This window comes from Salmo trutta, chromosome 29, assembly GCF_901001165.1.
Source record: "Salmo trutta chromosome 29, fSalTru1.1, whole genome shotgun sequence".
In the NCBI taxonomy this organism is placed as follows: domain Eukaryota; kingdom Metazoa; phylum Chordata; class Actinopteri; order Salmoniformes; family Salmonidae; genus Salmo; species Salmo trutta.
In genome coordinates, this window is record NC_042985.1 from 5,758,195 (window position 1) to 5,773,946 (window position 15,752).

The 15,752-nt window shown below is 41.4% G+C and overlaps 1 protein-coding gene across 1 annotated transcript in view; it reads left to right on the top strand.

Moving 5' to 3' along the window:
• The first annotated feature begins 3,954 nt into the window (after positions 1-3,954).
• LOC115166808 (neuronal acetylcholine receptor subunit alpha-7-like) overlaps positions 3,955-15,752 on the top strand; it is a 43,952-nt gene continuing 32,154 nt past the window's right edge. The window contains exon 1 of the mRNA XM_029720642.1: positions 3,955-4,523. Coding sequence (XP_029576502.1) covers positions 4,466-4,523 — 58 coding nt within the window. The 5' untranslated portion in view covers positions 3,955-4,465. The remainder of the gene's footprint in view (positions 4,524-15,752) is intronic.

Genomic DNA, 15,752 nt, shown 5'->3' on the forward strand with positions numbered 1-15,752 from the left:
TACCTGCTGGAGCTCGTGCTATGGGTGGGTGCTGCTATGGTGACCAGTGAGCTGAGATAAGGTGGGCTTTACCTAGCAGAGACTTGTAGATGACCTGGAGCCAGTGGGTTTGGCGACGAGTATGAAGCGATGGCCAGCCAACGAGCCAGCCAACAGGTCGCAGTGGTGGGTGATATATGGGGCTTTGGTGACAAAACGGATGGCACTGTGATAGACTGCATCCAATTTGTGGAGTAGAGTATTGGGTATGTTTGGCAGCATGAGTGAAGGATGCTTTGTTGCGAAATAGGAAGCCGATTCTAGATTTAATTTTGGATTGGAGATTCTTAATGTGAGTCTGGAAGGAGAGTTTACAGTCTAGCCAGACACCTAGATATTTGTAGTTGTCCACATATTCTAGGTCAGAACCGTCCAGAGTTGTGATGCTGGACGGGTGGGCAGGTGCGGGCAGTGATCGGTTGAAGAGCATGCATTTAGTTTTACTTGCATTTAAGAGCAGTTGGAGGCCACGGAAGGAGAGTTGTATGGCATTGAAGCTTGTCTGGAGGTTAGTTAACACAGTGTCCAAAGAAGGGCCAGAAGTATACAGAATGGTGTCGTCTGCGTAGAGGTGGATCAGAGAATCACCAGCAGCGAGAGCGACATCATTGATGTATACAGAGAAGAGATTCGGCCCGAGAATTGAACCCTGTGGCACCCCCATAGAGACTGCCAGAGGTTCGGACAACAGGCCCTCTGATTTGACACACTGAACTCTGAGAAGTAGTTGGTGAACCAGGCGAGGCAGTCATTTGAGAAACCAAGGCTGTTGAGTCTGCCAATAAGAATGTGGTGATTGACAGAGTCGAAAGCCTTGGCCAGGTCGATGAATACGGCTGCACAGTAATGTCTCTTATCGATGGCGGTTATGCTATCGTTTAGGACCTTGATCGTGGCTGAGATGCACCCATGACCAGCTCGGAAACCAGATTGCATAGCGGAGAAGGTACGGTGAGATTCGAAATGGTCGGTAATCTGTTTGTTGACTTGGCTTTCGAAGACCTTAGAAAGGCAGGGTAGGATAGATATAGGTCTGTAGCAATTTGGGTCTAGAGTGTCTCCCCCTTTGAAGAGGGGGATGACCGTGGCAGCTTTCCAATCTTTGGGGATCTCAGACGATACGAAAGAGAGATTGAACAGGCTAGTAATAGGGGTTGCAACATTTTCGGCAGATTATCCCGCTAAGCCAAAGCCTGTAGCAAATGCAACTCTTCAGGTATCAGGCAAGGTTACTCATCATGTGAACAACTAGTCAGGAAGAGTCATTACCAGAGGAAGCTGTGGGATTGTATTGTGATTGTAGTTGTCTTTCAGTGTGCCTGGTGCTAGTGTAATGGAGGCAGTTCGGTGGCCACGCACATGACGAGTAACTTTGCCTAGTGTTGAGTAACTTTCCCTGACACTTGAAATATTTCATTGGATCCCCAAGCTATACTGAACAAAAATATAAATGCAACATGTAAAGAGATGGTTTCATGATGTCATGACTTTGGCCTGTTGGGGGAAGTTTATGACCCCCATATATACCTTTCCCCTTTTCTCTCTCTCTACTTTATAGAGTTGACTCTTGTCAAGCCTTTGTAACATAGAGAGTCTAGTAACATCAAAACGTGGGAAACAGAACCATATTTCGGTAATCCAACCAGTTGAAAATATGCGTTGGTACTTAATGAATATGATCTAAGATCAGTTGTTGTCTGAGACATTACTACTAATGACAGGATGACATAAACTGTATCTTGGAAAGTCGACACATTCTAGTTATCAGATTCACATGGAATTGTTGTGCAATTTAAATGTTTAAATATGAAACTATTTGTGAAAAGATTAAATGTAATTTCAACGTGAAGATGATGATCAACACGCCGAAAGGATGAATTTCGACTATACCAGCCAGAATATAGCATGAGCTTAAAGTATGGCAACTTGGTGTAAACTTTGAACTCTTATTCACTAAAGAAGTGATACCTCCTAGCCGATTGAGTTAGCCGCAGCAACGGTAAACGTGGGTTAGGAGAGGACGGACAGAGTATCTATTCTACCATGCTTCAGTTCACCACTAGACATTCTTCAGAGGACAAGAGATCCTTGCTGGACAACCCAGCCTTCTATCTACGACCAATCTACCGAAGCGCAGCTCAGAGTAAATATTAATTGCATTTTCCTTTTCAAATGGACGGTTATTTAGAATGCATAAAATACTGTATTTACGATAGCATAGCTTCTCCATTTGTTACTCAGTCTTCCCCGTCTTTCACTCAAACCCAACCCCCTTTCTTTGTGTAAGCAGCCGTCATATCTGTTCTGTCCGTTAGGGACGTTTTGCTTTATGACATAATTAGTATTCAATGTATGATCTATTCTGTGTACATGTAATTCTGTGTGATTATTTAGGTATTTAGTAAATAAATAATTAAACCAAATTTTGCATTGCTGATTCAACTTGTGAGCCAGGGTTCGTGAAGATAACCAAGAATTTACAACTTTCAGATGAGACTGAATAAGGTGAGGATTAAATATTGAGTGCTACTGATGCAAAAGATTACTAGGTCTTTAAGAGTTTATTCGGAAGATAACAGCTCTATAAATAATCGTTCGTGGTGCCCCGACTTTCTAGTTAATTACATTTACCTGATTAGCTTAATCAGGTAATATTAATTACAGAGAAATGATTTTTTAGAATAGCATGTCATATCACTTATTCCGGCATAGCCAAAGACACGACAATGAGCAGAAATAAAAGATCCCAGACATTTTCCATACGCACAATGTAAAATTAGTTTACATCCCTGTCAGAAAGCATTTCTCCTTTGCCAAGATAATCCATCCACCCTACAGGTGTGGCATATCAAGAAGCTGACTAAACAGGATGATCATGACACAGGTGCACCTTGTGCTGGGTACAATAAAAGGCCACTCTAAAATGTGCAGTTTTGTCACACCACACAATGCCACAGATGTCTCAAGTTTTGAGGAAGCATGCAATTGGCATGCTGACTGCAGGAATGTCCACCAGAGCTGTTGCCAGTGAATTGAATGTTCAATTCTCTATCACAACGTCGTTTTAGAGAATTTGGCAGTACGTCCAACCGGCCTCACAACCACAGACCATGTATGCCCGGACCTCCACATCCGGCTTCTTCACCTATGGGATCATCTGAGACCAGACACCCGGACAGCTAATGAAACTGAGGAGTATTTCTGTTTGTAATAAAGCCCTTTTGTGGGGAAAAACTGGGCCTGGCTCCCCAGTGGGTGGGCTTGGCTCCCAAGTGGGTGGGCCTATGCCCTTCCAGGCCCACCCATAGCTGTGCCCCTGCCCAGTCATGTGAAATCCATAGATTAGGGCCTAATGAATTCGTTTAAATTTCCTTATATGAACTGTAACTCAGTAAACTTGTTGAAATTGTTGCATGTTGCATTTATATTTTTGTCTTAGCAGGCTAAAGTGTTGTTCTGGTGTACAGAACAGCAGGTTCCAACCCTGTCATTACACTAGTCTAAAATCAATGCGCAGAGAGCCCGACATGTCTAGGATGTACGGTGGTGCATGGTGGTGTTGTGATGCTGTCCTGGTTCATGCCTCCAGGAAGCAATTTGCATACATTAAACAAATTTAAAAAATGCTAAATTAGGCAGTTGGAAAATGAAAACAGGCACTTTCCATTTCACATTGCATTTGCCATTTTCTGTGTATCATTTACCATTTTAATTAAACATTTCACTTTACATTTTCCATTTTTCAATTAACCATTTTCAGTTTAAATTTTTAATTAAGTTTATTGTGGCAAAAATAATGACCACTAATATGAAAATATAAATACTTTTATCATTTTCACATTCCAATTTAGCATTTCATTTTCAAAGTGGCGCTGATTATCCTCCACATCAGCATGGTGTCAGAGAAAAATCCAATCAACTGCGTTACTGAAAGAAATCCGAAAACATTCAGAAACACTTCAGATGTCATGTTTTAATAGCCTGAACATTTACTTTTACATTTCCCTATTTGAAGTAACATGTAGACATCATTTGACAAGAAAAAGTGCTGTGCGTAAAGTTTGGCCACTGCAGCTATCGTCAACATTGCTGCGCGCATAAATTGTATAACTAGTCAGGTGGCACAATGTCTCCGGTATAGTGACAATGGTTTACTTTATTGCACTTTTGCGAAAGGCAACAGCAAGTCTGTCACTGCAGCGCAATGTGACAGACCCCTCTCTTGTCAAACATATTTAGTAGGAGGGGCGGCGGCTTTATCTAGGTCCCAGTCCCACTGCTGCCGCCTCCCCCGCTCACATCTCTTCCAGCCTTCACACTTCAGTGAGGAAGACTATAGAGGATGATCATTGATGTTTGATATTTTTATGAATTAAAATACATCCGGAGTTCAGTGGGTCTATGCCAGACACTTCTATTGAACGCAATGATGGGTCCATGGAATGCTCTCCTCTACATTGCAGTCACTGTCTGCCTATTGAAGGGTAAGAAGTAATGCATGTATTTTAATTGTATTGTTATGTGCATCCTAAATGTTCATTAGATGTGTTATTGGTGTTCAGTGCTGCTTTCAAATGAAGTTGTTGGTCAACATTAGTTGTGCACATGTACATACATGCAGGGGATACATTTTGACAGTTACTGTGCTGAACATACTGTATCACTCCATGTTTTCAATGCATGTATTCTAGCACCTCTGATCCTAATCTATCCATGTATTACTACTGTCTATTCACATGTTGAATCCCAGGACTGCTTCAACAGGCTTGATTCAGGCTGCTACTCAAAATCTAACATAAAAAGTTTTAAATGAATAAATCATATGACAGCTTGTAAATAGATTATAAATAGATGCTGTATTTACATCAGCAACATCACTATGCAGATGGCTTTGGCAGGCACAAAGAGAATGAACAATGACTTTCGTGCCATGCATTTACATGTAGTTATAACCAGTAAGCCTAGTTAGTTATTCCCCATTAGAACTGTGATGAAAGCATGCACTCCATAAAACAAGGTGTGGACATGATCTGCATATTCAAGACAGTGAGAAATAAATTAAGCAACAATCTATTGTGAGAAAATTATGAGAAACAACCTTTGTTTGGACAGATGTGTTATACACCTCAACTTAGATATGATATACACCTCAACTTAGATATATATACACCTCAACTTAGATATGTTATACACCTCAACTTAGATATGATATACACCTCAACTTAGATATATATACACCTCAACTTATATATGATATACACCTCAACTTAGATATATTATACACCTCAACTTAGATATGATATAAACCTCAACTTAGATATATATACACCTCAACTTAGATATATATACACCTCAACTTAGATATGTTATACACCTCAACTTATATATGATATAAACCTCAACTTAGATATATATACACCTCAACTTAGATATGGTATACACCTCAACTTACATATGATATACACCTCAACTTAGATATGATATACACCTCAACTTAGATATATATACACCTGAACTTAGATATGATATACACCTCAACTTAGATATGTTATACACCTGAACTTAGATATGATATACACCTCAACTTAGATATGGTATACACCTCAACTTAGATATGATATACACCTCAACTTATATATGATATACACCTCAACTTAGATATGATATACACCTCAACTTAGATATGATATACACCTCAACTTAGATATGGTATACACCTCAACTTAGATATGATATACACCTCAACTTAGATATGATATACACCTCAACTTAGATATGATATACACCTCAACTTAGATATGGTATACACCTCAACTTAGATATGATATACACCTCAACTTAGATATGATATACACCTCAACTTAGATATGATATACACCTCAACTTATATATGGTATACACCTCAACTTAGATATGGTATACACCTCAACTTAGATATGATATACACCTCAACTTATATATGGTATACACCTCAACTTAGATATGGTATACACCTCAACTTAGATATGATATACACCTCAACTTAGATATGATATACACCTCAACTTATATATGGTATACACCTCAACTTATATATGGTATACACCTCAACTTAGATATGGTATACACCTCAACTTAGATATGATATACACCTCAACTTATATATGGTATACACCTCAACTTATATATGGTATACACCTCAACTTAGATATGGTATACACCTCAACTTAGATATGATATACACCTCAACTTAGATATGTTATACAACTCAACTTATATATGATATACACCTCAACTTAGATATGATATACACCTCAACTTAGATATGGTATACACCTCAACTTAGATATGGTATACACCTCAACTTAGATATGATATACACCTCAACTTAGATATGGTATACACCTCAACTTATGTATGATATACACCTCAACTTAGATATGGTATACACCTCAACTTAGATATGGTATACACCTCAACTTAGATATGATATACACCTCAACTTAGATATGGTATACACCTCAACTTATATATGATATACACCTCAACTTAGATATGATATACACCTCAACTTAGATAGGTTATACACCTCAACTTAGATATGATATACACCTCAACTTAGATATATATACACCTCAACTTAGATATGATATACACCTCAACTTATATATGGTATACACCTCAACTTATATATGATATACACCTCAACTTATATATGATATACACCTCAACTTAGATATGGTATACACGTCAACTTAGATATGGTATACACCTCAACTTATATATGGTATACACCTCAACTTAGATATGGTATACACCTCAACTTATATATGATATACACCTCAACTTAGATATGGTATACACCTCAACTTAGATATGATATACACCTGAACTTATATATGATATACACCTCAACTTAGATATGATATACACCTCAACTTATATATGATATACACCTCAACTTATATATGATATACACCTCAACTTATATATGATATACACCGCAACTTAGATATGATATACACCTCAACTTGGATATGGTATACACCTCAACTTAGATATGATATACACCTCAACTTAGATATGATATACACCTCAACTTATATATGATATACACCTCAACTTAGATATGGTATACACCTCAACCTATAATCACACATAATAATAAGGAGATTAAGACCAATGACAATTTGAAGTCATAGGTCAATGAAATGGTCATTGTGACAAATATTACATCAGTATTGGCAAAGCATCATATTAATTTGCTTTCCAAGGTGATGTTTCCCATTGAGTGCTGCATTGTCATGGATGGTCACACTCCCATGTGGCTTGTAGCTCTTGTTTAAGACAAAGCTGTCACAAGATGTCATGACATTACATCCTGAGTAACAGTATTACACACTCCCCTTCCTGCCTGTGCTTACTCTGAAAGCATATATACTCTGTCTTTCCTTGTTCATGTTTGTTTATCAGTCATATATACAGTGCATTCGGAAAGTATTCAGACCCCTTGACTTTTTCTACATTTTGTTACGTTACAGCCTTATTCTAAAATTGATTAAATAGTTCGTTTTTTTCTCATGAATCTACACACAATACCCCATAATGACAAAGCAAAAACAGGTTTTTAGAATTGAATATCAAATTTACATAAGTATTAAGACCCTTTACTCAGTACTTTGTTCAAGCATCTTCGGCAGTGATTACAGCCTCAAGTCTTCTTGGGTCAGCTTGGCACACCTGTATTTGGGGGTTTTCTCCCATTCTTCTCTGCAGATCCTCTCAAGCTCTGTCAGGTTGGATGGGGAGCATTGCTGCACAGCTTTTTTTAGGTCTCTCCATAGATGTTTGATCGGGTTCAAGTCCGAACTCTAGCTGGGCCACTCAAAGACATTCAAAGACTTGTGCAGAGGCGCTGAAAAACAACCCCACAGCATGATGCTGCCACCACCATGCTTCACTGTAGGGACGGTGCCAGGTTTCCTCCAGACATAACACTTGGCATTCAGGCCAAAGAATTCCATCTTGGTTTCATCAGACCAGAGAATCTTGTTTCTCATGGTCTGAGAGTCCTTTAGGTGCCTTTTGGCAAACTCCAAGGGGGCTGTAATGTGGATAAGAGCGTCTGCTAAATGACTAAAATGTCAAATGTAAAATGATTGGTGTAGTGCTGCAGAGATGGTTGTCCTTCTGGAAGGTTCTCCCATCTCCACAGAGGAACTCTGGAGCTCTGTCAAACCATCGGCTACTTAGTCACCTCTGTCTCAAGGCCCTTATCCTCCGATTGCTCAGTTTGGCCGGGCGGCCAGCTCTAGGAAGAGTCTTGGTGGTTCCAAACTTCTTCCATTTAAGAATGATGGTGGCCACTGTGTTCTTGGAGACCTTCAATGCTGCAGATCTGTGCCTCGACACGATCCTGTCTCGGAGCTCTACAGACAATTCCTTTGACCTCATGGCTTGGTTTTTGCTCTGACATGCACTGTCAACTGTGGGACCTTATATAGACTTATATAGACAGGTGTGTGCCTTTCCAAATCATGTCCATTCAATTGAATTTACCACAGTTGGACTCCAATCAAGTTATAAAAAGCATATAAAGGATGATGAATGGAAACAGGCTGCACCTGAGCTTAATTTCCAGTTTCATAGCAAAGGATCGGAATACTTACGTAAATAAGGTATTTCTGTTTTTATTTTTAATACTTTTGCAAAAATGTCTAAAAACCTGATTTGTCATTATCGGGTATTGTGTGCAGATTGATGAGGGAAAAACATTATTTAATACATTTCTGAATACGGCTGTAACATAACAAAATGTGGAAAAAGGGAAGGGGTCTGAATACATTCCGAATGCATTGTATACATGGAATACACAGTGCAATGAAATGCTTACTTGCAGGTCCACATCTCATCAGGTCCACCTCTCGTCAGGTTCACCTCTCGCCAGGTTCACCTCTCGCCAGGTTCAACTCTCGTTAGGTTCAACTCTCGTCAGGTTCACCTCTCGTCAGGTTCACCTCTCGTCAGGTTCACCTCTCGTCAGGTTCACCTCTCGTCAGGTTCACCTCTCGTCAGGTTCACCTCTCGTCAGGTTCAACTCTCAACAGGTTCACCTCTCGTCAGGTTCACCTCTCGTCAGGTTCACCTCTCGTCAGGTTCACCTCCGGTCAGGTTCACCTCTCGTCAGGTTCACCTCCCGTCAGGTTCACCTCTCGTCAGGTTCACCTCCTGTCAGGTTCACCTCCCGTCATGGTTCACCTCTCGTCAGGTTCACCTCTCGTCAGGTTCACCTCTCGCCAGGTTCAACTCTCGTTAGGTTCAACTCTCGTCAGGTTCACCTCTCGTCAGGTTCACCTCTCGTCAGGTTCACCTCTCGTCAGGTTCACCTCTCGTCAGGTTCACCTCCGGTCAGGTTCACCTCTCGTCAGGTTCACCTCCCGTCAGGTTCACCTCTCGTCAGGTTCACCTCCCGTCAGGTTCACCTCTCGTCAGGTTCACCTCCGGTCAGGTTCACCTCCCGTCATGGTTCACCTCTCGTCAGGTTCACCTCTCGTCAGGTTCACCTCTCGTCAGGTTCAACTCTCAACAGGTTCACCTCTCGTCAGGTTCAACTCTCGTCAGGTTCACCTCTTGTCAGGTTCAACTCTTGTCAGGTTCACCTCTCGTCAGGTTCACCTCTCGTCAGGTTCACCTCTCGTCAGGTTCACCTCTCGTCAGGTTCACCTCTCGTCAGGTTCAACTCTCGTCAGGTTCAACTCTCAACAGGTTCAACTCTCAACAGGTTCACCTCTCGTCAGGTTCAACTCTCAACAGGTTCAGCAGCAAAAATAGAAGAAAGTAAAGAGTAATACAAAATGTAACTGTCTGCACTCCATTTAGTAAGACCTCCGCTCTGGAGTCTCCAGTCTATTTGCAATACCTAATTGAATTCTCGGAGGGAGAGAGAGATCGAGAGATTAAGAGTGAGATGTAGAGATGGAGAGAGGGGGGGAGAGAGAGAGAGTCTTGGCCAGCTCTCTGCTTTATCTATCTAACTGACATTGGTGGGTCTCCTAGATTTAATCAAGAAATACAGGAGATGCTTTGTCTCCGTCCTCTGTTCCCTAGCCACCCTTGGTATTGGAAAACATCAGAAAGCTACTTTGTATTACCGTCAGTAATATTACCAATGTACCCTGATGAATGACTGATACATCTTTACACAATAACACAGTGATGTTATCCCACTGATGGTAACACTGAAATGTGATTATGAAGAGGGCCCGCGATCCAGAGGGGAATCAGGCCGTAGACAAAGAACAAGCTTTTATCTGATCTTCCAGTTCTGAGAGCCTCTGTATGCGACCTGGGTAACTGATGAGGGACATAGATGTTTTCTTACAGAACTTAGAAACAATTTCAAAATAGACAGTGAACCCTTGAGCTCTCCGAGCAACCAAATCAATGGAGTAAAGTGCTTTCCCAGAGGTGTTTCTGGGTAATTGGGTTTTGGCTATTAGAAAAGTAAGTAGCCATCCGGCGTCTAAAGTGCCTTAAAATAGAGTAAGACCTTTTCAGAGAATTAAAGCGGGAGGACTCTGAATGAACTGAATACACTGTGTTGTTATGGTCCATGCGTAGCTGGTAGAAAACACCTGGGTTCTGTTCAGTGTAGCGCACCGTGACAATGTTTTGCAATAGTTAACAAAAATCTGTGATCTCACTGGACGTTTTTTTTCTGTACTGAACATCACCATGGACATGCATTCCAATGACTGGTACTGTAGAAGGGCTTAGTAAGACATGTCAGAGATTACTGAGGTATTGAGAGTTATAGGGTGTCAGTATGCTTCTAGCTGAATCTAGCTGGAGAACGTTTGATGAGGCTCTTGGATCAATAAGCAAGCATCCAAATGAGCTGGACCGGCTGTCCACCAGGTGGTTTATAGTCTCTCTCCCTCTTGCTCTTGCTCTTGCTCTCGCTCTCTCTCTCTCTCTCTCTCTCTCTCTCATTCTCTCTCTCTCATTCTCTCTCCCTCTCTCATTCTCTCTCCCTCTCTCTCTCATTCTCTCTCGCTCTCATTCTCTCTCTCTCATGCTTTCTCACATGCTCTCTCTCTCTCTCTCTCTCTCTCTCTCTCTCTCTCTCTCTCATTCTCTCTCTCATGCTCTCTCTCTCTCATGCTCTCTCTCTCTCATACTCTCTCTCATTCTCTCTCTCTCGTGCTCTCTCTCTCTCTCTCTCTCAAATTCAAGCTGCTTTATGAAAAACGTTTTGTCAATATTGCCAAAGCAATAATGTATACAATATACGTTGTAATAAAATAGTAAAGAATAAAGAATAATAATATAAAATGGTAGTAAATAATAATACAAAACAATTCTAAAAGTAACAACAATAAAATGGTAACAGTCAATAGTAGAATAGATATAATACATAGAAAAGGCTAAACATGGAAAATGAAACTAGAACTAACTTAGAACTAACTGTCATCCTCACCATTACATCAATACTACAACTACCATCATCATTACTACTACCACCACCATTACATCAATACTACAACTACCATCATCATTACTACTACCACCACCATTACATCAATACTACAACTACCATCATCATTACTACTACTACCACCACCATTACATCAATACTACAACTACCATCATCATTACTACTACCACCACCATTACATCAATACTACTACTACCATCATCATTACTACTACTACCACCACCATTACATCAATACTACAACTACCATCATCATTACTACTACCACCACCATTACATCAATACTACAACTACCATCATCATTACTACTACTACCACCACCATTACATCAATACTACAACTACCATCATCATTACTACTACCACCACCATTACATCAATACTACAACTACCATCATCATTACTACTACTACCACCACCATTACATCAATACTACAACTACCATCATCATTACTACTACCACCACCATTACATCAATACTACAACTACCATCATCATTACTACTACCACCACCATTACATCAATACTACAACGACCATCATCATTACTACTACCACCACCATTACATCAATACTACAACTACCATCATCATTACTACTACCACCACCATTACATCAATACTACAACTACCATCATCATTACTACTACCACCACCATTACATCAATACTACAACTACCATCATCATTACTACTACCACCACCATTACATCAATACTACAACTACCATCATCATTACTACTACTACCACCACCATTACATCAATACTACAACGACCATCATCATTACTACTACCACCACCATTACATCAATACTACAACTACCATCATCATTGCTACTACTACCACCACCATTACATCAATACTACAACTACCATCATCATTACTACTACCACCACCATTACATCAATACTACAACTACCATCATCATTACTACTACCACCACCTTTACATCAATACTACAACTACCATCATCATTACTACTACCACCACCATTACATCAATACTACAACTACCATCATCATTACTACTACCACCACCATTACATCAATACTACAACTACCATCATCATTACTACTACTACTACCACCACCATTACATCAATACTACAACTACCATCATCATTACTACTACCACCACCATTACATCAATACTACTACTACCATCATCATTACTACTACTACCACCATTACATCAATACTACAACTACCATCATCATTACTACTACCACCACCATTACATCAATACTACTACTACCATCATCATTACTACTACTACCACCATTACATCAATACTACAACTACCATCATCATTACTACTACCACCACCATTACATCAATACTACAACTACCATCATCATTACTACTACTACTACCACCACCATTACATCAATACTACAACTACCATCATCATTACTACTACCACCACCATTACATCAATACTACAACTACCATCATCATTACTACTACTACCACCACCATTACATCAATACTACAACTACCATCATCATTACTACTACCACCACCATTACATCAATACTACAACTACCATCATCATTACTACTACCACCACCATTACATCGATACTACAACTACCATCATCATTACTACTACCACCACCACCATTACATCAATACTACAACTACCATCATCATTACTACTACCACCACCATTACATCAATACTACAACTACCATCATCATTACTACTACTACCACCACCATTACATCAATACTACAACTACCATCATCATTACTACTACCACCACCATTACATCAATACTACAACTACCATCATCATTACTACTACCACCACCATTACATCAATACTACAACTACCATCATCATTACTACTACTACCACCACCATTACATCAATACTACAACTACCATCATCATTACTGCTACTACTACCACCACCTTACATCAATACTACAACGACCATCATCATTACTACTACTACCACCATTACATGAATACTACAACTACCATCATCATTACTACTACCACCACCATTACATCAATACTACCACCACCATTACATCAATACTACTACTACCATCATCATTACTACTACTACCACCACCATTACATCAATACTACAACTACCATCATCATTACTACTACTACCACCACCATTACATCAATACTACAACGACCATCATAATTACTACTACTACTACCACCACCATTACATCAATACTACAACTACCATCATCATTACTACTACCACCACCACCATTACATCAATACTACAACTACCATCATCATTACTACTACTACCACCACCATTACATCAATACTACAACGACCATCATCATTACTACTACTACCACCACCATTACATCAATACTACAACTACCATCATCATTACTACTACCACCACCATTACATCAATACCACAACGACCATCATCATTACTACTACTACTACCACCACCATTACATCAATACTACAACTACCATCATCATTACTACTACCACCACCATTACATCAATACTACAACTACCATCATCATTACTACTACTACCACCACCATTACATCAATACTACAACTACCATCATCATTACTACTACCACCACCATTACATCAATACTACAACTACCATCATCATTACTACTACCACCACCACCATTACATCAATACTACAACTACCATCATCATTACTACTACTACCACCACCATTTACATCAATACTACAACTACCATCATCATTACTACTACCACCACCATTACATCAATACTACAACTACTATCATCATTACTACTATCACCACCATTACATCAATACTACAACTACCATCATCATTACTACTACCACCACCATTACATCAATACTACAACTACCATCATCATTACTACTACCACCACCATTACATCAATACTACTGTCACGCTTGTGTGTAGTGGGTGAGGAATCAAATGCAGGAAGCTGCGATGCAGGGTAGTGGCTTTAATAAGCACAACGGAAAAAATACAAGCCTTCCCAAACACAGCGATCAAAGCGCACAACAAAACAAGGTGCCCCAAACACGGGGGACAAAACACTGTTGGTGCAAACACACGCACTACTGAAAATTACAAAATCAGAGTGTCACCAAGCAAGCAAACAGAGAAACACAATCACTTACAAAAAACCATACATCCTACGCTAACCTAAATAACCCCCCCACTAATGACTAACCCAAAACAGGTGCGTGCCTACCTAGACCTAACCAAACGAAAGTGAAACAAAACAAGGATCGATGGCAGCTAGTAGTTCGGCGACGACGACCGCCGAGCCCCGCCCGGCCGAGGAGGGGCGCCACCATCCGTCACAGTCGTGACAGTACTCCCCCCCTGACGCGCGGCTCCCGCAGCGCGGCTCCCGCAGCGCGCCGTCGCCGACCTCGAGGACGCCCCGGAGGGCGAGGCGCAGGGCGATCCGGATGGAGGCTGTGGAACTCCCGGGTGAGCGCTGGGTCCAGTATGTCCTCCACCGGTACCCAGCACCTCTCCTCCGGGCCGTACCCCTCCCAGTCCACGAGGTACTGCAGGCCCCTCGCCCGGCGTCTGGAGTCCAAGATGGATCGAACTGTGTACGCCGGGGCCCCCCCGATGTCCAGGGGGGGTGGAGGGACCTCCCATACCTCATTTTCCTGCAGCAGACCAGCTACCACCGGCCTGAGGAGAGACACATGAAACGAGGGGTTAATACGATAATAAGAAGGAAGTTGTAATCTGTAACACACCTCGTTTATTCTCCTCAGGACTTTAAATGGCCCCACAAACCGCGGACCCAGCTTCCGGCAGGGCAGGCGGAGGGGCAGGTTCCGGGTCGAGAGCCAGACTCTCTCCCCTGGGGTGAACACGGGGGCCTCGCTGCGGTGCCGGTCAGCGCTCGCTTTCTGTCGCTCCCTGGCTCGTCCCAGGGATTCCTGCACAGCGTTCCAGGTCTCCCTTGAGCGCTGCACCCATTCCTCCACCGCAGGGGCCTCCGTCTGGCTCTGATGCCATGGCCCCAGGACCGGCTGATAACCCAACACACATTTGAATGGTGACATGTTGGTGGAGGAGTGGCGCAAAGAGTTCTGAGCCATTTCGGCCCATGGCACGAACCTTGCCCACTCCCCTGGCCGGTCCTGGCAATAGGACCGCAGGAACCTGCCCACTTCCTGGTTTACCCTTTCCACCTGCCCATTACTTTCGGGGTGAAACCCCGAGGTCAGACTGACCGAAACCCCCAGCCGCTCCATAAACGCCCGCCA